General features: G+C 43.5%; 1 protein-coding gene across 1 annotated transcript; it reads right to left on the reverse strand.

Annotated features, from left to right (window-relative positions):
* Window positions 1–445: 445 nt before the first annotated feature.
* On the reverse strand, window positions 446–23,679 carry TAF5 (TATA-box binding protein associated factor 5). The gene is made up of 11 exons (XM_073354472.1): window positions 23,120–23,679; window positions 17,582–17,822; window positions 15,849–16,164; window positions 14,612–14,775; window positions 12,866–13,001; window positions 11,694–11,814; window positions 8,062–8,191; window positions 6,142–6,306; window positions 5,159–5,336; window positions 4,404–4,581; window positions 446–2,337 (listed from the first exon to the last, which is right to left on the reverse strand). Exons 1-11 carry the CDS (start codon window positions 23,634–23,636, stop codon window positions 2,120–2,122), a joined length of 2,364 nt encoding a protein of 787 aa, XP_073210573.1. The 5' UTR covers window positions 23,637–23,679; the 3' UTR covers window positions 446–2,119.
* Window positions 23,680–24,457: the final 778 nt, after the last annotated feature.

Genomic DNA, 24,457 nt, shown 5'->3' on the forward strand with positions numbered 1-24,457 from the left:
GGGAAGTGAGAAAAGCTTATTAGAATTAAGAAGATCACGCTTTCGCTTCACACTCATCCACTCACCCATTTTCTCCAAACCTCTCCTCTCATTTCCACACATTTTGAATCCAAACCAATTTATTCTCTCTCCTCCCACCACTTTTTGCTTGTCAAGTAGGGACATTACAACCATATTGTACATAACTGATGTCAGAGAAAGGGTTAAGGTGGCTTTTTTTTTTTTGAATGTGTAGGGAGAATTGTCTACCGTCTTAACTGTTGGGTTTCATGCACAATTTTCTCCTATTTGAAACTTATTAACTATTGCTCTTCATACTAAATTACCTATCTTCATTTCTCCTGGGAGGTTACTAGCATGTTTTTCTCAGGGTTGGACCTGCTTCTATTGCAACAACATGAAAGAAATGAATGTCCTCCTGTAACATACAGTCCAATAAAATATGCACAGAATATTTTTAGTCTTTATTATAAAATATCAAAAGTATAAAACTGTACAAAATACAAAGGCAGAATGTGGCAGTGCTTTTTTTAGCTGTCAAAGTCGTAACTGCTTCCTGTTGCAGGTCAAGTGTTTCACATACCGTTTGATTTCACTGTATCTGTATGAAAGTCTGACTGCTCTTATCTAGCACTGAAAGGAAGTTTAAATTGAAGTACAAGTACTGTACCAACTCGGCCATTAAAAGAGGGACTCAAAGTTAATAACGTAGTTTCAAAGCTTTCTTCCCTAATAAGTGTTCTTCAAGGTGAACTCCCTACTGATTAAGTTTCTGCACTTTCTGTAAAGCTGCTGCTTTGGGGGGGAGGGGGGGTCCCCACTTGCTTTACCTTAGAAATGTCAAATCTTACCTTCCTTGTTTTTATTAGATTACTGTATATGGCCTATGAGCTCTAATTCCCTAAATGAAGTGATAAGGATGGTGAATAGATCTTTCCTCCCAGGTAACCTGCAAAAGATTTGAAAAATTGGGCCTGTGTCTTTTTGCTGCTTTAACTTTTATAAAAACACAAGAAGGGATTAAAAAACAAACATTCTGCTTGTGTTTTACCTTAGAAATACCAAGAATCTCAGGTCTGCTAGTTTTGCAGAAGGAGTTGCAGGTAGTATCGGTGATGTTTACTGGGAGAAGAGCACCTTAACAGAAGGGATGAAGGTTGAGTCTTTTAACAAAGGCTTCTTCTAATTGAATTTAAATAAATATTAACTTTCAATAGTTTCAATCTCTTCTCTTCTCTCCTTAATTTTCTAGCTTCTGCAGATCCTGAATTTCTCAGACAAAGCAAGGGGATTAAAAAAAACAAAACTCTTCAGACTCCCTCTAAATATAAAAGGGCACAAGCCCAATGTTTTTCCTTTACCAATCACTTTTCAAACAGGTGATAAGAGTATTTCCTGTTATCTCAAAGTCCCTTCTTTCTTCTCCCCTTACAGGTGCTTAGTTTTTACTACTTTGGTACTTGCTTAGCCACCCTGGAAAATGCAGTGATGACAAAAGCTGCATTTCTAGGATATCAAACAAGCAAAGAAGTTTGAAAATCTTTCAGGCCATTATGTATCAAGGTAAAATCCAGGCCTCTACCACAAGTAGGGCATGGAAAAGGTAATGTTCTGGCCACAAATACTTGCTACTCAGCACAGGTTACGAGGAGTTCTCCTAAATTCATCTCTTCTGAAATTATTTGAATAGTTTTTGCCTGTCACAGACTGATTAAATGTTTCCCAACAGTAAACTAAGTGCTTTTAAAAAATTGTTCAAGAACATGTACTGGGACCCTTAACTTTCCAAAAATTGAAGTTTCAGCAGATCCCATTACCATTTCTCCTGATAAGGAAGAGAGAGCCATTTCCACAGTTATTTTTTATCAAAAAAAATCAAAAGCACCATAACAATTCCTTCCCTTAAAGCTGTGATGCCTTGTCAATTTCCAGCATTTTCAAATTGTGGCTAAATATGAAACAGTAACTGAAAAGACATTGCTTGGATTGTAGTTTACAGTTTCCCCCACCAACAGGCTAATGCTGTCCATTTGTATAAGATATTTCTCCATGTCTCAAATCCTGTAGTAATCCTGAGGTCTTTACTTCATTGCCTTGCACAGTCTTACAGCTTCATGGTTTATTGTGGACTATATGCTCCTGAAGCTAGTAGCAAGTTTCTGCGGGTAAAATGGATGTGTATGACTGGGGTTGATTTGGTCATGTATGTACCCAACAGCAAGTCCTGTGAGTTTTCAGGCAGGTTTATATGTCCAGTGGCTGTAGTAAAATCATCAGTTTCTAAGTCTTCAAATACTTTCACAGCATCCCACAGCCGGACTGTGTTATCCATTGAACCTAGGAAGAAAGTGGGGAGTTAGAAGAAACTTTGAATTGTATCAGTGCATAATTTAAAAGCAATACTTAAAGACTAAAAGTCAGCAATATTCTCTAGTATGTAATTACCAAAGCCATAGTTGCACAGATTGAATTGTAATGAAGTTATGGTGAAACAGCTGCAAGAAGAAAAGGAGTACTTGTGGCACCTTAGAGACCAACAAATTTATTTGAGCATAAGCTTTCGTGAGCTACAGCTCACTTCATCGGATGCATTCAGTGGAAAACACAGTGGGGAGATTTATATACACAGAGAACATGAAACAATGGGTGTTATCATACACACTGTAAGGAGAGGTTTCAGAGTAACAGCCGTGTTAGTCTGTATTCGCAAAAAGAAAAGGAGGACTTGTGGCACCTTAGAGACTAACCAATTTATTAGAGCAAAAGCTTATGCTCTAATAAATTGGTTAGTCTCTAAGGTGCCACAAGTCCTCCTTTTCTTTTTACTGTAAGGAGAGTAATCACTTAAGATGTCGCAATATTACAACAAAAAGACTTCAAAAACAGACTAACGAGAGACTGCTGAATTGGAATTAATTTGCAAACTGGATACAATTAACTTAGGTTTGAATAGAGACTGGGAGTGGTTGGGTCATTACACAAAGTAAAACTATTTCCCCATGTTTATTCCCCCCCCCCCCACGTTCTTGTCAACTGCTGCAAATGGCCCACCTTGATTATCACTACAAAAGGTTTTCTTCCCTCCCACCCCCGCACTCTCATGCTGGCATTAGCTCATCTTAAGTGATCACTCTCCTTACAGTGTGTATGGTAACACCCATTGTTTCATGTTCTCTGTGTTATATAAATCTCCCCACTGTATTTTCCACTGAATGCATCTGATGAAGTGAGCTGTAGCTCATGAAAGATTATGCTCAAATAAATTTGTTAGTCTCTAAGGTGCCACAAGTACTCCTTTTCTTTTTGCGAATACAGACTAACACAGCTGCTACTCTGAAATCAGAGCTGCAAGGTACAGTAATAAAATTAGAGCTAGTAAGATAAGATTCACCTTGTTCCTGCCATTGCAGGATTGTTCATAACATTCAAAATGTAAGGCCCAATGTTGCAAACAAATTGACTTCAATAGGACTACTCACAATAGTAAAGTTTAGCACGTGCATAAGTATTTGCAAGATGGGGCCTTAACAGTCCGACACAAGCTTTCTGAGGGTAAAGCAGAAGGAACTACTTATCTTCAGATCTAGTTTTGGATGACTTTACAAATAGACTCTAGAGTGAGTTTCTTACTAGAGTCAAACTGGTAACACATTTCTAACTAATACAATTGTTTTCTGTATTTTTATCATATATAATTATTAGATCTAAAGAACTATGTTAAAAAGAACATTGTAATCTTAATGTTAAGTACTCAAATCCTATCCTCTCACCCTCCATGGACTTCTGGAGGGAGTGTGGACTAGAGAGCTCCTGCCCCTCTCCCCGATCCCAATTCCAACCTCCCCTTACTCCCCAAACTCCAGTTCCTTTTCCCCTGTACTGCATCTTTTCCCCACCATCCCATTCCTCACCCTTGGTACCTGGCACCACAGTAACCTCCAGCAGTTGTGAGGAGCAATTGCAGGAAAAGTCCTGCTCAGCCCCTGCAGCCCCAGGATGGAGCATGCTCAGTTGCGATGGCATATGCAGTCTGGTTGGCACACAGAAGCTGTGGGGGATGGAACATGCTCAGTGCAGAGGGAATCTTTGGAGAATAATGCTCCTAAGCCTTTAAACACACATCTACTGAGCATGTACGAACTGAGATTTTACAGAGGCTTATAGCTTGGCAAAATTAGGTCAAATTTTCACAGGGATGGCAAAAGGCTCCGAGCTGCAGTAAGGAATCATACTTAGCTGCCTTACAAAGTTACTGATACTAAATTGTTAGCTTCATAACTGCAAAGTATTGGTCAGTAAGCGGTAGTTTGATCCTTCACAATGAGGACATCAGTCACACAAAAACATCATCATTCTAGTTCAGACTACTTTTTTCCAAATGAACAAAAGCCCGAGCTACATACCTGATGCTAAAATTTCCCCATCTCTACTGAATCTGAGTGCATAGACTGTATCAGTGTGCCCTTTCAACTCTCCCACCATCAAACCATGGCCAATATCCCACAGAAGCACTCTTCCATCTGTTGCTCCAGTAGCCAGGAATCGTCCATTAGGAGAAAATGCCAATGAATGAATTGGTCCCTGTAACAGCAAAATCCAGTTGGAGAGTCAAAAATTAGTTAGACAAATCTACTTGCATTCAAGAGAGTCAAGCTGTATTCATTTCAAACCTTAGGCCCCAAAATTAAACATAAGTGTTTAACATACAGTCACTGAGCCATTGGTCCTCTTTCTTTACAGCAGTCCTATTTAAATGGCTTGGAATCTGCCTACTTAAGAGACTGCCTCTCTTCTTGCGCCACATTATCATAATTGTGATCAGCAAAGGCAATTAAGCCGGATCCCACTTTACTTAAAAGTAGAGTGTTCTCTATGAGGAGGCCTAAGCTTTGAAACCTACTCCCCAGTTGATCCAAAATAGTCTGAAATTTGTTAATCTTCACAGTGTACTATTTACTTGTGCTGAATGGGAACAGATGATTGTGAAGGAGGGGAGTTTTATTTGTTGGGGGGGGGGGGGGGAGTTAGTCAAAGTATCTAGAGTAACAGAGACATATTTTTGTATATTTTATTAGAAATGTAAACGTAATATACCAACAGGGCACTGACCATGTACTGTTAGTGAAGCACTTTCATCTTGCCTTTGACACTCCTTTACCTTATGTCCAGTGAAGATTCTTACACAGTTCCCGTTCAGAACATCCCAGAGTCGTACAGTCCTGTCTGCTGAGCCCGTGGCAATATAGTTGGAGTTGGGGTGAAACCGGGTACATGTGACGTCAGCAAGATGGCCAGCAAATATCCGTAAAGGCTGATAGTGATCCGTAGCCCACAGGCTTAACAGAAGAGAATATTTATAAGACTAAAGAAAAAATGAGACTAGTGAAGCTTGAAATCTTGTATGTGGCGAGGGAGATATGTGCTTATTATGCAGGTGCCTCCAGTTGACCCATTTATGGAGTTAGCAAAAGAGAAGATAATCCTTCTCCAAAACAAAGCAAAAAGAAGTGCTCCACCTGTGGCCATCAAAAAAGCAAGTGAAGAGATGCAATAGTTTCCCCAAAATGAAGGGGCAGGGATGTGCATTTTCCTCTCTTAACCAGATGGTTGGAGAAAAGGGAACATTATCTCTTTAGGGATGCCCCAGCTAATGCTGGCTGTATAAAAAAGTGAAAAAGTAAGCACTTTAATTTTTACACAAAGTGTGATGAAACTCATTCCCAGTAACTGGATGCAGATAAGAAATACCAATTACCAGCATCAAGGGGTTACTTAAAAGTTGTGTATGGGGGTGGAGGGAATTTGTATGCAGGGATTTGTATTACTATAAAATCCAAACTGAAAGCCCATCCAGGCAGGGGCACTGGAGCCAGGGGGCCATGACCCCATCACTCTTCAAAGCATAGCCCTCCCATTTTTTACTTGCGGTAAGAGAGAGCAACTGGGGACGGGGGTGAAAAGGAGGCGGAGAGGAGTGAGTAGGGAGCGGGGTCTTGCAGGGAAGAAGCAGCATAGGAGCAGGGCCTTGGGGAGAACAGGTGGCAACAGGGGACGGGGCCACAATTTAGGCACCAGTGAGAGCCCCCACCACACACACACACTTTTAGCTTGCTTCTGCAGCTCTTGCATTCTGGTTCTTACCGAGCCACTCTGTCATGTCCACCTGATACAAAGTAATATCCATAGGGAGAGAACTGTGTATCCCACACTGGATAGTTGTGTCCTTTATATCCCACGAGGCAAGTGAACGTTTGAAGGCTCCACAATCTGACAGTGCCATCCTCTGAACAGGACAAGAGGTAGTTCCTGTTACAGAGCAGAAGAGGAGAAATACAATGTATGGAACTTTGTGCAGTATAGGCCCAATATTCTGACAAATAGTGTAAGACTACTCGTGTGTCTGTGATAAGTGTACCACCCATTGACTAGCTGTTGTGTGGCATTTGCTGAAGAATCTGAGCCCTCATTGGATTCAGAGACAACTGATAGACAGTGAGTTCTACTGGGACACTGCATGCAAAGAAAGGGACAATTAATTGTTGATTCTGTTAAATACTGTAAGACAAGTCTATGAGAAAGTGAGCATGTCTTTATTAGGGATCCTAGATATCAGTTTGAACCAAAAAACTGCTGATAAACCACTTATAAATGGTCAAAAATCAGTTTTAAAAATACAACCCTGAACAAAATGACAACATTCCCTTACAGCAGGGGTGGCCAACCTGAGCCTGAGAAGGAGCCAGAATTTACCAATGTACATTGCCAAAGAGCCACAGTAATACGTCAGCAGCCCCCCCTCAGCTCCCCCCACCCCCCCGCTTCCAGCGCCTCCCACCCACCAGCAGCCCCTCCGATCAATGCCTCCTCCTCCCTCCCCACACCTCCCGATCAACTGTTTTGTGGCTTGCAGGAGGCTGGGGGGGGGGGGGGGAGCGAGGTCATGGCAGGCTCAGGGGAGGGCGCGGGAAGGAGTGGAGTGGGGGCAGGGCCTGTGGCATAGCCAGGGGTTGAGCAGTGAGCACCCCGGCCCATTGGAAAGTTGACACCTGTAGCTCCAGCCCTGGAGTCGGTGCCTGTACAAGGAGTCGCAGATTAACTTCTGAAGAGCCGCATGTGGCTGCGGAGCCCCAGGTTGGCCACCCCTGTCTTATAGGGTCTTTCATTAGAATTCACATCACATTCAGGCAGTGGCAGCATGCAGAGCTAGGAGCTGACGGACGGACATGTTGCCTTCCGGGAGCCCCACCAAGGTAAGGGTGCTGCTTATCCTGTGCCCCAACCCCCAATCCACCACCGAAACTCCTCCTGCTGGGGGGAGGTGGGTGGGAAGGGTGGGTGTTAGCAGACTGCCCTCAGCAGTGGCTGGTGCAACTGGCCCAGGGGCTGCCTGAGCTCCTCCGGCAGCCCCGGAGCCAGCCACACCAGCCGACGCAGAAGTCACAGAATCCGTGACAATCTCGCAGCCTTAGTTATAGGCTATAGCATTTCCACTTCATACTCTGTGGTTTGCTTCTTGGCCAGGCTGCTTACCATGTTGCTGCTATGCATTTCAGTGTGTGTTTACATAACAAAAAGAGACTAAATGAGTGCTTTAAACCTGTTTCTGATAAACCACCACAGCAATCTTTATAATTGCACACTTTTAAAAATGTCTTCTATGCGAGACTACCTACTGCCATGCATTCCCATAACTAAAATAAATGCTGCCATAACATTTCTCCTCTTTACTATTTACATATTCAGCTAAGACAGCTTAAGGTCATCTTTCAGATAAGACTGTATAATTAGCTATCACAAGTCCTGAACCTGTAAGGTGCTGAGCACCCTCAACTCCCACTGACTTCAAGGGGAGTTAAAAATGCTCAGCACCCTGCAGCAGATGCATTGACTCTCATAAGATCAGACCTTCACACTCACATGCAATGGTACCATTATGAACTGCTTGTGCAAGTATGGTCCCGACTTAGAGAAAAAGCTGCATTCGGTACATGTTTATAGCAACTACCATTTCATTAGCACTTAAAAACTATCGTTCTAGGGAATTTTTAAAACTTATTTTACCTATCAGGACTGAAGCTGGTACCATAGACAGGTCCACTGTGACCATATAAAATCTTCAACTCGCTTGCTGTTTTCTCATCCATGATCCTCTCCAAGACATCATCTGATTCTTTGTCTATGAGACTGAGATCTGTAAAATGTCAGAGGTTCCCATTTACAACACACATGTATAATTAATCTACGCTGGCTGTCAACAGTTGAGCATGCTTACATTTATACAAAAATAAATGTATGATTTAAGCACAATATATTGTCCTTCTTGGTGTTCATTGCAAGTATGAAGTGGACAAAATATCCTTCTTAATATTTACATAAACAACTAATATTCAACACCAGCTACAAAACAGCAAGGATATTTAAGTTAGAGTCTAAAACCTACAGGCTACTCTAAGTTACATAGCGCACCAACATAGGCAATTTCTTGAGGACTGTTGTGTGTATGTATACAAGTGTGTGAAGGAAACAGTGATTAAAATGATTCAAGTGAGAACCTTTAAGGTTACGGCTTTGAAGGATCTGAAGAAGGACCATAGGTCCTTCACCTCTGAATTTGTGATATGCTACCCTATATAACAGTTGAAAAAAAATGTGGTAGATGTACATTCATGTTCAGAACCTGACCATGCAAATATATTTTTGGATGGGGGTATTATACTATAAGCACACATTTTCAGAAGACATTTTAGAATTGTTTGGAGCCTTATTTCCAGATAACAATTCTGTTTTGTACACTTCACCAAGAGCATCTAAAATTAGTTTAATCCTCAGAAAAGCCATTTCTGATCTATCCACAATTCAGTCTCTAATTATCTTGAAAGACCGATATCCTGTTTAAGAGTCCAGATTTCTACATCTCTCCCTAAAAAGCTTTAAACTACTTGCCACACACCCATGTTTTTAGATTTCAATAACCTTTTATTGACAGCTACACAAGTAGTTAACTTTCAGTCTATAAGTTACCGACTGAGACCTCAGTCTTCCATCACTTAAGCAACATGGATAAGAAATCTTCCTTTGGTACTCTGTGCCTCTATAAAACTATCAACACCGCAATCTGACCAGATCAAGCCTTCTGGAAAACACAGAATCTGATTGTTCATAGTAGTTACAAGTTATCCAAATTTAGTGTACGATTCATATAAATGTAGAGCTGGAAGGGACCTCACGAAGTCATCTAATCCATCCCTACACTCTAAATCAGGATTAAGTATACCTGACTGGTGTTTGACTAACCTGTTCTTAAAAGCCTCCAAATGACAGGGACCCCACAACCTCCCTACATAACCAGTTCCAGTGCTTAACTATCCTTATAGTTAGGAAAAACTTTAATATCTAACTTAAGTCTCCCTTACTGCAAATTAAGCCAATTATTTCTTGTCCTAACCTGAGTGTATATGGAGAATAACTGATCACTGTCCTCTTTATAATAACCTTTTATGTATCTGAAGCCTATCATGTCCTTTCCCGTCACCTTTTCTCTAAACTAAACACACAATTCTTTCAACCTTTCTTCATCAGTCAGGTTTTCTAATCCTCTTATTTTCGTTGCTCTCTTCTGGACTATCTCCAATTTGTTCATATCTTTCTTAGGTGTGTAGTATATACTATGTGGAATGTATATTTTAGATGTTGACACACGTGAAAAGATGCCTGCTTGTCTAGCAAGGTAAGAGAACAGCCAGGTAAAAAGCTGAGCGAGCAACCTGATCAGGTAAACAACTGAATTAGCAAACTAATCTTAGTGCTAGGCAGCAAAAGTGTTTATATAATATATAATGAATAACTTTGTAACAATGTATTTAAGGTGAGCACCTGAATGTGGGTGTGTACTTGCATTTAACCCTATGCTGTGCCCAGTTTCAATGGACTGATCACTCACTGAAGCAGCAAATAAACGACATACTTCTTCAGCTCAAGAGTCTGTCTGTGAACCTGTGCATCCCGGGTAGCGGAGAAAGAACTGGTCAACAAGGTAGTACCTAAAACTGGCCACAATACTCCAGCTGAAGCCTCACCAGTGCCAAGTAGAATTGAACAATAACCTCCCATGCCTTACCCACCACACTTGTTAAAACATACCAAAATGACAATTGTCTTTTTTGCAGCAGCATGACATTGTTGAGTCGTATTCAATTTGTGGTTCACTATAACCTCTAGATCCCTTTCTGCAGTTCCATTGTCTAGTCAGTTATTCCCCATTTTGCATGTGTGCAGCTGATTTTTCCCTCTTAAGTGTAGTACTTTGCATGTCTTTATTGAATTTCATCTTTTAATTTCAGACCAATTCTCCAAGATCATTTTGAATTCTAATCCTCTCCTCCAAAGTGCTTGCATTTACTATCAAAAAGGCAGAAATAAAGGGGAATGGAAACCACTGGTTGAACCCCCTTAAAGATTATTCAAACTTTTTCCACCGGGTGGAACATATGAGTGCTGCCTCTGCCAGGAGACCCTGTGAAAGCGACTCTGACACAGGGCTGAGCACTATGGAATAACTCCTTGCCACAAACATTGGCTTGCACGGGGAGGAAGAATTAGGGTCTGTTTGGTATCATCTGCAAATTTTACATCTGTATTCTACTCCACCCTCCAAGTCGTTAATGAAAAAAATCAGGGTTGTCAAACAATTTAGAAAATTAATCGCGAGATTAAAAAAATTATTCACGATTAATCAAAGTTTTAATCGCACTGTTAAATAATATTAGAATACCATTTATTTTAGTGGGGGAGTTTTCTATATTTTCAAATATAGGCTTAGGGCTGGGGGTGCGTGAGGCTCCAGCCCTCTGCCCCCGGAGCTGTATGCCAGGGCTGCTTCAGCACCCCACTGCCGATGCCTCCCACACCCCCCCAGGTTTAACAATTAACACGTTAAAAATATTAACGCATTAATTTTGCTGTCAGTTAATCACAGGCATTAATTGCGATTGACAGACCTAGAAAATATTGACTAGTACTGGACCCATGACAGACCCTTGTGGACCTTACTTGATATGTCCTCTCAATTTAACAGTGAACCACTGATAACTACTCTGAGTACTGTTTTTCAGCCACTTGTGTACTCACTTTGCAGTAATTTCATCTAGACCATATTTCCTTAGATTGCTTATGAAAAGGTCTTGTGGGACTGTCAAAAGCTTTATTAAACTCAAGCTCTCTCATGTCTACTGCCTTCCTCATCCACTAGACTGGTAAACCTGGTAAAGGAAGACTTTAGGCTGGTTTGGCATGATTTGTTCTTGAAAAAGCCATGTTGGCTTTTACTTATCACCTTATTATTCAGCAAGGTATGAAAGCATGTGCTTAAGTATCCTACTGAATCAGGGCCATAAACGAAGCTATATTCCCTCCTCTCAGCTTCCAAGTGCATCTTATCTACTCTGTGTACACTAGTTCTGTGTAAACTCTTTGGGAAAGAAGTGTCTGGATTTTGTGTCTTGTATATATCAAGCACAGTCTGCATTTAAATAATATATACACACACGTTATCCTCTTTAAAAGCTGAAGTCAACCTGACCACTTCCAACAATTTAAGAAAGCTATTGTGATATTAGCATTTCTCTCTGCACAAAACTGACATAAAACTATCAGAATTAATACTTAAGATAAACATATCTTATTGTCTTCATTACCTGCTGCTGATTTCACGCTGCGTAGCTTTTTTGGTGTCACAGACCATACTCTTACAGTGGAGTCAGCAAAGCCTCCTACAATCATGCTAGAGTCATCAGTGACATCCACTGCAGTAAGACCCTGTACACAAAACAGTCACTTTATTTTAAGTTTTGATGGGGAGAGGAGACGTATAACAAAGTTCAGGCACTAGACAATCCTGCCATTAATATTAAGAGTATAAACTACCTTAGTTCTGCATAAGCTATGGGAATTATTCCAAGACAGACTGGACAAAAATACATGTATATGAAACAATAACTACAGCTAATATTGTTAGGCCATTTAAAATAAAGATATTTTATAAAAAGACCCATTTAATAAGCCACAGCAATGTTGTTCCCCAGCACTATAGTATACAGTGTATGCAGAATTCATGATCACTCACTGTTGTAAGAAAACCCCACACCCCACCTAAAAAGTGAAAGGGAAGAGAGAAGGAATGCAGAAATGCCTAACCAAAAGGAGTGCAGTATTAAGATAGTCTAAAGAAACCTTTAAACAGAGCTTCCCTTTTCATAGCGTTTTAAGTCTAAAACTTTCAATTGCATTACACTTTATTGAAAAAAGAAAAGCAGTACTTGTGGCACCTCAGAGACTAACACGGCTGCTACTCTGAAATCTGTCATTATGCAAGGCCCTGAATTTAGCCGTATGGAGTGGAAATTTTTTTAAATTTGTTAGTCTCTAAGGTGCCACAAGTCCTCCTTTTCTTTTTGCGAATACAGACTAACACGGCTGCTACTCTGAAAACTGACTTTATTGAAAATTAGCTACAAAATTCCTTGTTTCAACTAGTAATTTTCTGCTATAACATGAGCACATTTCCCCTCAGTAATTCTGATCAAATCTATTCAAAAGACTTCTCAGCAAGGTCAGTGTAAGATATACAAGTTTGCCCCAGGCATGTAAGTGCTTCAAGTTTATGGTCTCAATATTAACTGAGAAGAATCTTTACCAGACAGCAAAGTAACTACTTAATATTTGATTCAGCCACAGTATCAAACTCTGGGTCTGAATTCTCTCTGCAGAACCACATTATGGCTTCCTTTTTCCTTACCTCAGATATTTTGTGGTTTCTGCCACCACTTTCCCCTCCCTTTTTCATACTACCCCAGTTACCCCTGCTGACCTGGTAGGCATTAAGGAATGTGTAGAAACAGATGGAAGGCAAACATTCTGGAGCAAGACGCACACGTTTTGTGGCTTCCTTCATATTCATTATTTTATCCAGCTTGTCAGAGTCTTTCAGTTCAGGAAGAGGAATTCTATAAGAAGAATGCATCTTATGAAGCAGAAATGCCTTAATATTGTGAATTAAATATGGTAGATGGAACCCTCCCCTCAAAGGACAGCAAAGCCCAGGCACCTCAGTGTCAGACTGGATGACAGGAGGAATTTAACAATAAAAAAGGAGGTCTGGAGAAACTAACTAATGAGAAAAGATTAAAAGAATTAAATACTTGTAATTTAAAGAGAACTATAAGATGGGGAGGTATCAGTTGGAAGAGACAGAGGAGAATAATCAATACACCCAGGTCTATCACAGGATAACTATGAGTCACCAATGTGATGCAGACATGAAAAAGGCTAATGTAATTCTAGGATGCATCAGGTGAGGTATTGCCAGTAGGGATTGGAAAGCGTTACATCGTAACACACGTCACTGATGAGACCTCATCTGGAATACTTTATACAGTTCTGGTCTCCCATGTTTAATAAAGATGAATTCAAAGTGGAACAGGTGCAGAGAAGGGCTACTAGGATGATCTGAGGAATGGAAAACCTACTTTACAAGAAGAAAGTTAACATCTTGGCTTGTTTAGCCTAACAAAACAAAGGGTGGGGGGGAGGGGCAGAAGATATGATTGCTCTTTATAAATACATCAGAGGAATAAACACCAGGGAGGGAGAGGAATTATTTAAGGTAAGGGCCATTGATGACACATGAACAAATGAATATAAACTGGCCATCAATAAATGTAGGTTTGAAATTAGACAGATTTCTAACTACGAGAGGAGTGAAGTTCTGGAACAGCCTTCCAACAGTAGTGGTGGGGGGGGGGGAGAAACCTAACTTGTTTTAAGACTGAGCTTGATAAGTTTATGGAGGGTATGGTATGAAACTGCCTACAATGGCCTATGGCCCATCCCCAACTTCTATTAGCAAACATCTCCAATGCCAGGAGAGAGGCATGAGATGCGGCGGGCTCTGCGTTACTAGAGAATGCTTGCTCGTGTGTGTGGCTGGCAGGTCTCACCCACATGTTCAGGGTCTAACTGATCACCATATTTGGGGTTGGGAAGGAATTTTCCCCCAGGTAATTTTGGCAGAGACCCGGGGGATTTTCACCTACCTCTCAGTGTGGGACACTTGCTGATTTGAACTAGAGTAAATGGTGGATTCTCTGTAATTTGAAGTCTTTAACTCAAGATTTGAGGACTTCAGTAACTTAGCCAGATGTTATGGGCCTACTACAGTGGGTGGGTCAGGTTCTGTGGCCTGCAACATGCAGAAGGTCAGACTAGATGATCATGACAATCTATCAGTCGATGAGTAAAGTGAGGGAGGGGATCTGATAACTATGAATACTTGAAGGATCTAAACACGGAGGTTGAGATATTGCTTAGAGTGATCTGAAGAGGCTACTGGGTAACGGGATGAAGCTTTAATAAGGAAAATTTAGTAAGAAAGTCTAGAAAACTTTGCAATGGTGAGGTCTTTTGGGCTGTGGAATAAACCTCCCAAGGGAAATGATGGAAGCCTCATTGCTAGGCCCTAGACTGAACAAAGCACTAGAGACAGTATAGGAAGCAATTGAGAATTGGTAGGGAATAGACTAGATTTATCAAGTATTCATGCCAATTTCTAGGTTACCTGGTTTGTGGAGGAGCATTAGGGTCTTGCTTTTTACTTTTTGATCCCATGCTCTCTCTTTTAGGTTTTTTCTTCTTTGGTTTTCCTTCCTCATTCTCCCCCTCTTCATCTTCATCATCCAAAGGCACCTCAATCTCTGGTTCTTTTAATAAGCCAAAGAAAACCTGCAACCAAGAGCTGAGTTACTCATGTAACAAAAAAAACCTTTGCATTATTTTTCTCAATGAAAAATAATCCTTAAATGGAACGAGCTTAAGTAGCAGCAAATTAACGAACAATATCTAGGCTCTTTGAATCTAAGGTATTAACAAGATGGAACTTCACTACCGGTTAGTCTAACCGTTTGTGACCCTGTACATGCTACGTTTCACTATCATACTACTGGGCAACTGATCCTGAGAGATGCTGAGCACCCTAAATTCCCTTTCATTACCTCTTTGCATTTCTCTGAAAGCAGACTATCTATAGTCTAGGTTACACTTAACACCCATATAGCTCTTGATATTTTCAAAACACTGTACAAACAATTAATCCTCACACTAACTACTGGTGGCAAGCATTATCTCCATTGTACAGGTGAGGAAGTTAAAAATCAAGTATTGCTTAAAGTATTTTTTCCACACAATGCAGTCAACCTGTGGAACTCCTTGTCAGATGATGTTGAAGGCCAAGACGATAACAGGGTTCAAAAAAGAACTAGATAAGTTCATGGAGGATAGGTCCATCAATGGCTATTAGCAGGCATGGGCAGGGATGGTGTCCCTAGCCTGTGTGCCAGAAGCTGGAAATGGGCGACAGGAGATGTATCACTTGATGATTACCTGTTCTGTTCATTCCCCCTGTGGCACCTGCATTGGCCACTGTTGGAAGACAGGATACTGGGCTAGATGGACCTTTGGTCTGACCCAGTATGGCCGTTATATTCTTAAAGCCAGACATGTAACCAAAGGCAAAGCCAGTATAAGAATTCAGGAGCTAGCCCTGTGTTCAGTCCACTAAACAAGGTTGTCTCTTCCAGTGGTCTGATGAGAGACCAGCTACTAAAGGGTGATTATCAATCTCTTTCCCTCTGCTTCAAAGCGAAGTTCACCATCCTCTGCCATTACCATCCTGGATGTGCTGCCAAGACTCAGAATCCAAGAGTTCTATTTATATTAAGGCAATGGTTATATCACCTTCAAAATACTCTACATGCGGCAACTGATTATTAATAGGCATAACAGGATTTGCCTCATACCTTTGCTTTATTAGCCTCCCGTTTAGCCTCCCCTGCCAAGCTTCCCACCATAGCATCTATCTGTTGTTTACTGCGAGGCATTCCATCAAAGATATCAATGTACAGATGCTCCTGAACAATGTTCCAGATTTGATTGTTCTGTTTTTCCTGAAGGTGTCTCTTCAAGAGTTGATAAGAGTCACGAGAAATGCGCAGCACAAACTTGCTTGTTCGGAAATCCAGCATGGTCTCATTCCCTTTCATGTGCTCCTTTTTGGTTAAACTAGATAATACACGCAGGTCATCTTGGTAATAACACTCTTGATCCCCATGAAACCTATTAAAGAGACATTAAAACCATATGAAGGATGGTTTATTACAACAATACAATCTCCCAAATACCCACAAATTGTATACTGCTCAGTAGTACATCTTAATAGCAAGTAATAATATACCTCTATATAGCAACTCATCATTAAGCATCCCAAAGCACTTTACAAATATATAGGATAATTTCACAGCTGAAGTGAAATTACCTCTGGAATGGAATGTTGCAGCCTTTTATAGCACACAGTAACAGCACCCAGCAGTTCACAACAGGAAGTGAAGAATACATTTCTAATGAAACTGCAGTGAGAGTTTCAAATAGACAAAATGTTACCACCCAGGTCACTGGGACTAACACTACTACTCTGAGTAAAAGTGCTTTAGGGATCTTTAATGGCCACAAATGATCAGCATCTCTATTGTACGCTAAACAACTAATTGGTTGTATTTAAAGCAGATTCACATTTTCAATGTAGTTTTCATACCAGACCGCTAAATTTTAGAAAAATATGCACATTTTACATTTTCCAATTGCACATTTATCAAATCAACATGATTCAATGCCTACAAAGTTAACCTAAAGATACAGATTACTACTATGCTTTATATATTTACTGAGAGCACATTATAACATTTGCGGCTGGGAATACTGCAATTAAGTTTGCAAAGCAATTTTTATTGATAATTATTGGGAGTGGGGGGAAGAAGAATACCCCTTGGGCTGAAATATTTCAGGCTTGATCTAAAGCCAAAGATGAGTTATAGTGGAGTGGAGCAGGTAAGGGACAAATTCAATCATTTTTCAGACCTTAAAGAGAAATTTAAGAACTTTTGGAAACTTATAAAAACCATATTATTAAAATACCAAACTCTGCATGTGACTAGTTTTCAATGAGGAGTTGCTGTGTAATTTATCATTTGAAAAAATATTTATGTTATAGGTTAAGCAAATTATTTTTATATATATAAAACAAGACATCTGACTACATTTTAAGTCGCTTGCAACACTAGTTATATTAGTGCAAGTATTTATCATACATCCACTACTATAGCATCTGGACATGCTTTAGTCGAATGGTACCCAAAACAGGAAGCATATATTTTATGACCCTCCATCAGCAAACTCCCGGTTCCTGGAGAGGATGCATGACCACTGCTAGCCCACTATAAAGATGATCCAAAAACTGTATAACTCTGTAGTGTAAAAGAGATGTTTTGTGCATCTATGCTGTATCTTGGATTAAAACATAAGGAGATGTACAACAGTTTGCAACATTACATAGCACCACAACTACAGATTCTTTTTTTCTCTTCAATTTCCTTTTCATCTTTAAAAAGATAAATTAAAAAACCTGTGCTAACAGATTTAACCACACAAAAGTGATGACATAAGAAAGGATGCAAACACATGAAGGTAAACACATTACTTTTCAAAGAAAGACTTTGCTTCATTCTCATGCTGGTTGTAGACCAATTCCAAATACATATGCACAAAGAGAGGATAAAACAACTGGGATAATTCAGCCCGATGACAGTCTAGGGCACACTCAATGAAGTGCTTCAGTCCACTGTAGTATTCCTCGTACAGCGCTGGGTCCCCCTGCTGTTTGTAGGCAGACAACACTGCACTCACATCTGGCTGGTCTTCTACAGGAACACCTCCTCCAACTGCAAAAGTGTCAAGATACACAAGAGAGTTTATGTCTGTATATATGAAAGAGAATGCATGCAAATATATGATGGCTGACGCTTGCCCTGTAATTGTAATGCACATTGAGAGCTCAGAATGAAATGGGTTGTGTAAGTACCGTATGCCCATTTACACATATTTTCCAGAAAACTGGTTATCAACGTTCAAGTCATGGGAGTTCACGAAGGCCTTGGCTACACTTGCGAGTTACAGCGCAATAAAGCAGCCCCGGGCGCCCTAGCTCACTCCCCGTCCACACCGGTAAGGCACGTAGAGCGCTCTGACTCCACGGCTACAGTGCTGCTAGTACTCCAACTCAGCGAGAGGAATAATGTTTGCTGCGCCCCTGCTGGAGCGCCACGGCGCCAGCGTGGACGCCCTGGTCCTATATTGCACTCGGATCGGCCTCCAGAAGTGTCCAGTGTCAGACCCGCCCTTTAAATTCTCTGGGAATTTTGAAAATCCCCTTCCCGTTCGCTCAGCCAGGCTTGGAGTGCTCTCAGTGAATCTTTCCAAGTAACCATGCCTCCACACACCAGGCGACCCCCAGTATGGCGCAATGGCGAGTTGCTGGACCTCATCAGTGTTTGGGGGGAGAAAGCTGTCCCGTCCCAGCTGTGCTCCAGCCGTAGGAATTATGATACCTTCAGGCAGGTATCAAGGGACATGATGGAAAGGGGCCATGAGCGGGACACTCTGCAGTGCAGGGTTAAAGTGAAGGAGCCGTAGAGTGCCTACCACAAAGCCCTCAAGGCAAACCGCCGCTCCAGTGCTGCCCCCGCGACCTGCTGTTTCTATAAAGAGCTGGACACCATACTTGGGGGTGACCCCACCTCCACTCCGAGCACTACCATGGACACTTCAGAGCCCAGTGCAACAAGGCACGAGGAGGAGGAACAAAGCGGGAGCAAGGGTGCTGAGGCAGAGGAAGACACCCTGGAATCCCTAGATGCATGCGGCTAGGAGCTGTTCTCAAGCCAGGAGGAAGGTAGCCAGTCACGGTGGCCGGTGCTTGGGGAAGGACAAACGCCAGAGGAGGTTCCTGGTAAGCGGCTTTTATTTTGGGAAGGAAGTTATTTGGTGCAGGCACTTGGGGCGAGGAGGGGTACGGCTGCATGCATGCCTAGATGCGGAATCGGGCATTGATGTGCTCTCTCACATCGCAGTAATCGGCCACAGTGGGACGGGTAAATTATGCTATTGTGTAGACTGTGCTTGCCCTTAAGTACGTGGGACTCATTGCTCTGTCTGGTGTGAACAATGCTGTCTCCGTTAAGTGTTGCGTTTTGTCTTTACAGATGCAACCTTGAGATCTCAGCCGTCCATGTTATCACCGGCCAAAAGACTCCAAAGTATCAGAAAGAGGCCACGCAGAAGCAAGGAAGACATGTTGCATGAAGTAATGCAGCATTCAAGTAATGAAAATCAAAAAGTGCAGAGTGAAAGGAGTATCCGCCAGCAGAATGCAGATCACCGGCACCAAAGCAAGGAGTGGCTGATAAGCATCATGGAGCGCCAAGCGGACTCTATCCAGGCGCTCGTAGCCATGCAGGCGGAGCACTACCCCACCCCCAGCCCTTGTCCCAAAACTCTTTCCCTTGTGCCCCCATGTCACCTCCAACCCACTTTCCTCAACATCCAGGTTCTTACCGCCACCAGCTGCTTCCAACACCTGTAGCTTCACCACCCAGCCCTGAAAACTATGACCCTTACTCTCTGCACTCAACCCCCATCACCATGCAGTATAGCCATCCTGAAGTGCAGCACTTATTGCACAGCACTCCAGCCAGGACATACACAAATCTGTGATTGTACCGTTCCCCATCCCACCCCCTTGCCCTTTCTGTTTCCCAAGCAGTTGTGTTTCTTTTCAATATATGGATTTTTTTGGCTTTGAAAACATTCTTTATTATTGCATAAAGTAAAAGATACCTTAGTCCAGGAAAGAAACAGGCACTGCAAGTCAGCATAGCACAAACAGATTCCTACCAACACTGAAACCTCTGCACTTCACTCCTGTGCAGGGCACCAGACATTACTGATGGCTTTCAGCCTCACATTGCTCCCTCAAGGCATCCCTAATCCTTGCAGCCCCATGCTGGGTCCCTCTAACAGGCCTGCTCTCTGGCTGTTCAAATTCAGCCTCCAGGTGTTGAACCTCCAAGTTCCATGCCTGAGTGAATCGTTCACCCTCCTCTTCACAAATGCTATGGAGGGTACAGCACGCGGATATAACTGTGAGGATGCTGTTATCATCCAGGTCCAGCTTCTCATACAGAGCGCGTCAGTGGCCCTTTAAACGGCCAAAAGCACACTCTACAGTCATTCTACACCGGCTCAGCCTGTTGTTGAACTGCTCCTTGCTGCTGTCAAGGCTCCCTGTGTAGGGTTTCATGAGCCACGGTATTAAAGGGTAAGCGGGGTCTCCAAGGATCACAATGGGCATTTCGACTTCCCCTACGGTGATCTTCTGGTCTGGGAAAAAAGTCCCAGCTTGCAGCTTCCTGAACAGGCCAGAGTTCCGAAAGATGCTTGCGTCATGCACCTTTCTGGGCCAGCCTGTGTTAATGTCTGTGAAACACCCATGGTGATCCACAAGTGCCTGGAGAACCAGAGAGAAAAAGCCCTTCCGATTAACATACTCAGAGGCTAGGTGGGCTGGTGCCAGAATTGGAATATGCGTGCCACTTATTGCCCCTCCGCAGTTAGGGAAACCCATTTGTGCAAAGCCATCCACAATGTCCTGCACGTTACCCAGAGTCACGGTTCTTCTGAGCAGGATGCGATTAATGGCCCTGCAAAATTGCATCAACACGATTCCAACGGTCGACTTTCCCACTCCAAACTGGTTACCGACCAATCAGTAGCTGTCTGGAGTTGCCAGCTTCCAGACTGACTAGCCACCCGCTTCTCCACCGTCAGGGAAGCTCTCAATCTCGTGTCCTAGCGCCGCAGGGTGGGGGCGAGCTCCTCACACAGTCCCATGAAAGTGGCTTTTCTCATCCAAGAGTTCTGCAGCCACTGCTCGTCATCCCAGACTTGCATGACGATGTGATCCCACCACTCAGTACTTGTTTCCCAAGCCCAAAAGCGGCATTCCACGGCGGCAAGCATGTCCATGAATGTCACAAGCAAACTCGTGTCGTATGCATTACTCGAGTGGATATCATCATCGGAGCCCTCACTGCCACTTTGGATCCTAAGGAATAGCTCGACTGCCAAATGTGACACGCTGGCGAGACTCGTCAGCATACTCCTCAGCAGTTTGGGCTCCATTCCCGCAGACTGAAAGAGAAGACAGGGCGCACAGTACAAAAAAAGTTGAAAGATGGCGCCAAATGCGGACAGAAGCGCAGAGAATGCTGGGATGCGAACCAATGCATCACGGGGTGTTGGGACAGGACCCAGAATGCCCTGCACCCTCTACCCCCTTCCCACAAGCCACAGCGTCAGAATGGTAAGAGGTGCTCTGTGGGATAGCTGCCCATAATGCATCGCTCCCAACGCTGCTGCAAGTGCCGCAAATGTGGCCACGCCAGTGCGCTGTCAGCGTGGACAGACTGCAGCACTTTCCCTACTGCGCTCTACGAAGGCGGGTTTAACTCACAGCGCTCTACATCTGCAAGTGTAGCATTGCCCTAAATTTAAATCTGAGATGGAAGATATCACATGAATTATAAACTCAATGTTCAATTCTTCCTATCAACTTCCGCTATATTTTTTGTGCTTCATCTGCTACCAGCTTCCATTTAAGTTAGTTTTTTCATAAACAACTTTAGGGCCTAATTCTACTAAAAATATGTTTCGATGGAAAAAACCATTAATAATAGAAAAATGTTTTCTTCAGTGGTGTTACTGAAATCATTTAGACAAGATAAAGTATTCTCCCTGTTTTGTAAAAGAAAAAACACTGCACAGCTAAAATCCTCTTTCCTTCACTGTGTGTGTCATACTATGTCCAATATTGCTGTGTACAGCTCCTCTTTCTACACTGGACCACCACTCAATCCAGAGTCCTGTTCAAGGTCTTTGTTGTGATAACCAAAGTCCTCCAGGAGATTGGCTAATGCTACCCAACAGATCTATTCTCCCTCCATATCCAGGACCTCCCATGACACCTGAAACCTTTCAGGGAATAGGGAGAGATTCATCGATGTAGGAGACCGAACTTTCACAGTACCAGGGCAATGGAACTCACTCCCACAAGAGCTGAATAGTGACTATAGATCTAACCACTTTCAGAAATAAACGTCAAACTAATGTCTCTGATTTAAGTTATTGAATAACTTAAGTCAATAAAAAATTAACTCAAGTTACAGCCAAATAAACTTAATCCACAATCTGAGCATCCACACACAGGCATGCATCAAAATAACAATAGATGAATTGCAACCAACCTAGATTTTGTTTCTAGTTACCATATACACAAGCTCTGGGAACTGGACAGTTCACGCAGGCCACTGAATAACCTTCTGCTAGCAATGACTTTTGTTCACTTACCAGTGACCACATACATCGTGCATGACTACTTTTTAAACTCTACTGTTCAGGACAGTCATCCTATCAAAACATTTGCATCACTGCATCTTTTAAGTTCTTATCATCACAGTACCTGAACACCTTCAGACTGTAACATCACCACCACTACACAACCCATATGTTGGCGCTAAAAATCTCAGGTTTCAGAGTAACAGCCGTGTTAGTCTGTATTCGCAAAAAGAAAAGGAGTACTTGTGGCACCTTAGAGACTAACCAATTTATTTGGGTGCTTTTAATATTCTGTAAAGCTAGCACACAAGAGCTCGGATAAGAAAATCAGCTTTATCCCATGAATATCTCGATAGGTGGTAACCCTGCCTAGAAGTAAAAGCACATAAAACCCACTCTGTCTATCAGGTACCCGTTTCTCACTAAAAACAATTAGAAGTCCTCGTGGCATCTTAGCGTCTCAAAGATTTTGTCAGTCTCTAAGGTGCCACAAGGACTCCTCGTTGTTTTTGCCGATACAAACTAAGAGGGCTGCCCCTCTGAAACCCGTTTCTCACTAGGAATTCTCCCCATTCCAGCCGCTGCGTCCCAATCCAGATGCCCCCTCTAACTGCAGAAGATGCCCTCACCCGTAGCAACCTGTCCAGGGCGATAAGGCAAACCGATGAGGGGTGACCCCTCCTGTACGTGGTACGCTCAAGGAGGGTGATGCCGCCATCCTGGCAGCCCCATCTGAGGCTCCCTCGGTCACTCGCTCTTCACCCGCCTCCTCCTCCGGGGCTCTCACCTTTCCCTGGCGGTACCGCGACGACAGCGGCGGCGGCGCCGGGGGCTGCAGCGGCACCAACAGCGACGCTCCCTCCGGCCGCTCCAGAGGCGGCGGCGGCGGCGACCCGGCTCAGCAGCGCCTCGCCCCCGGCAGCGTCTGTCTCCCCACCAGGGGTCCCCTGGGCGCCGGGTCCCGAGGGGCTGAGGGCAGCCGCGGCCACCTCCTCCCCCAGCAGCCGGGCCTCCCGGCGCAGGATGTCCTCGGACTCGTGGAGGTTGTTGCGGCGCAGGAACTGGAGCACGGCCAGGAGGGTCTGCCGGTCCGTGGGGGCGGGGGAGGCGGCCGGACCCGGGGGGGCCGGCTTGGGGGGAGCGGCCTCCCCTCCGCTCCCCGGGGTCCCCGCCGCCTCCCCCTCCGCCGGCGCCGTGGTGGGGGGAGCGGCGGGCGAGGGAACCGGAGGGGGCTGCGGCGGGACACCCCCCTCCGGGTCCGGCTTCACCACCACTTCAGCCGGCTCCTCAGGTAGAGCCGCCATCTTGCGCAAGGTCCCCCCATGAACCGGCAGCGGGCCGCCGTCAAGCGCCGACGCGTGTGCGACACTGACGGCAAAAGGGCGGGAGCCCGGCGCCTTTTGCGACAGGTCGGGTATGGATTTACGGCAGCGGGGTGTCCTGCTCTGCCAGTGCTCTATAGGAAGAGTTGTCCAGCGAGTCTTTAAGCCTGGATCCTGCCTATTGTTCCATGACAGCAGCCCCTTGCCCCTGTGGGGAGCCTGAATGACTTAATTTGACCAGCCTGAGAAACTTTCAGGATCAGGACAAAATCTGCACTGTCTTCCCAGATAGGGATTGGATTTTGTCTCCTCCCACTCCCATTTCTTTCATCTGTCACCATTATTGCTTGCGCTATATGTTAAGACATGGCAGTGTCTGCCCTTGGCTTTTAGACTGCCATCCCAAAGCTCTCCCTTTGAGTATCTCTCCCAGACCTGAAGAGCTCTGTGTATACTAGAAATCTTGTCTCTTTCACTAACAGCATTGGTCCAATAGAAGATATTATTACATCACCAACCTTGTCTCTATTAATTTTAAGGGCAGTTAGTAAAATCCTCTCTGGAATGCAGGATTTTGTGACCCATGTGTTGCCAGGGGATATTTAATGCCCTTTAATGCCCACTTCGTAGCTTGACATTTAATTCTTGGCTAGGGAAAGATGGGTGTGCAGAAAGAGCGCAGCAATTTTAAAAACTACATTTCCCAGCATCCCTTGAGCGTTCATGGCGCATGTGCACAGTCGCAAGCTCATCGAGGCGAAGTACACTACGATTCCCGGCGTGCTTCTCCACGTTGTTAGCAC

This window comes from Lepidochelys kempii, chromosome 7, assembly GCF_965140265.1.
Source record: "Lepidochelys kempii isolate rLepKem1 chromosome 7, rLepKem1.hap2, whole genome shotgun sequence".
Lineage (NCBI taxonomy): Eukaryota > Metazoa > Chordata > Testudines > Cheloniidae > Lepidochelys > Lepidochelys kempii.

What these genes read in the sequence shown, in the direction of transcription:
- TAF5 (XM_073354472.1), bottom strand. Translation starts at nt 23,636, where the DNA reads ATGGCGGCTCTACCTGAGGAGCCGGCTGAAGTGGTGGTGAAGCCGGAC. An exon ending in GAATCTTCACTGGACATAAG is followed by an intron (nt 4,582 to 5,158) that starts GTAAAGGAGTGT and finishes TTGCTGTTACAG; the next exon opens with GGACCAATTCATTCATTGGC. An exon ending in TGGGGAAATTTTAGCATCAG is followed by an intron (nt 2,338 to 4,403) that starts GTATGTAGCTCG and finishes CTTTCTTCCTAG; the next exon opens with GTTCAATGGATAACACAGTC.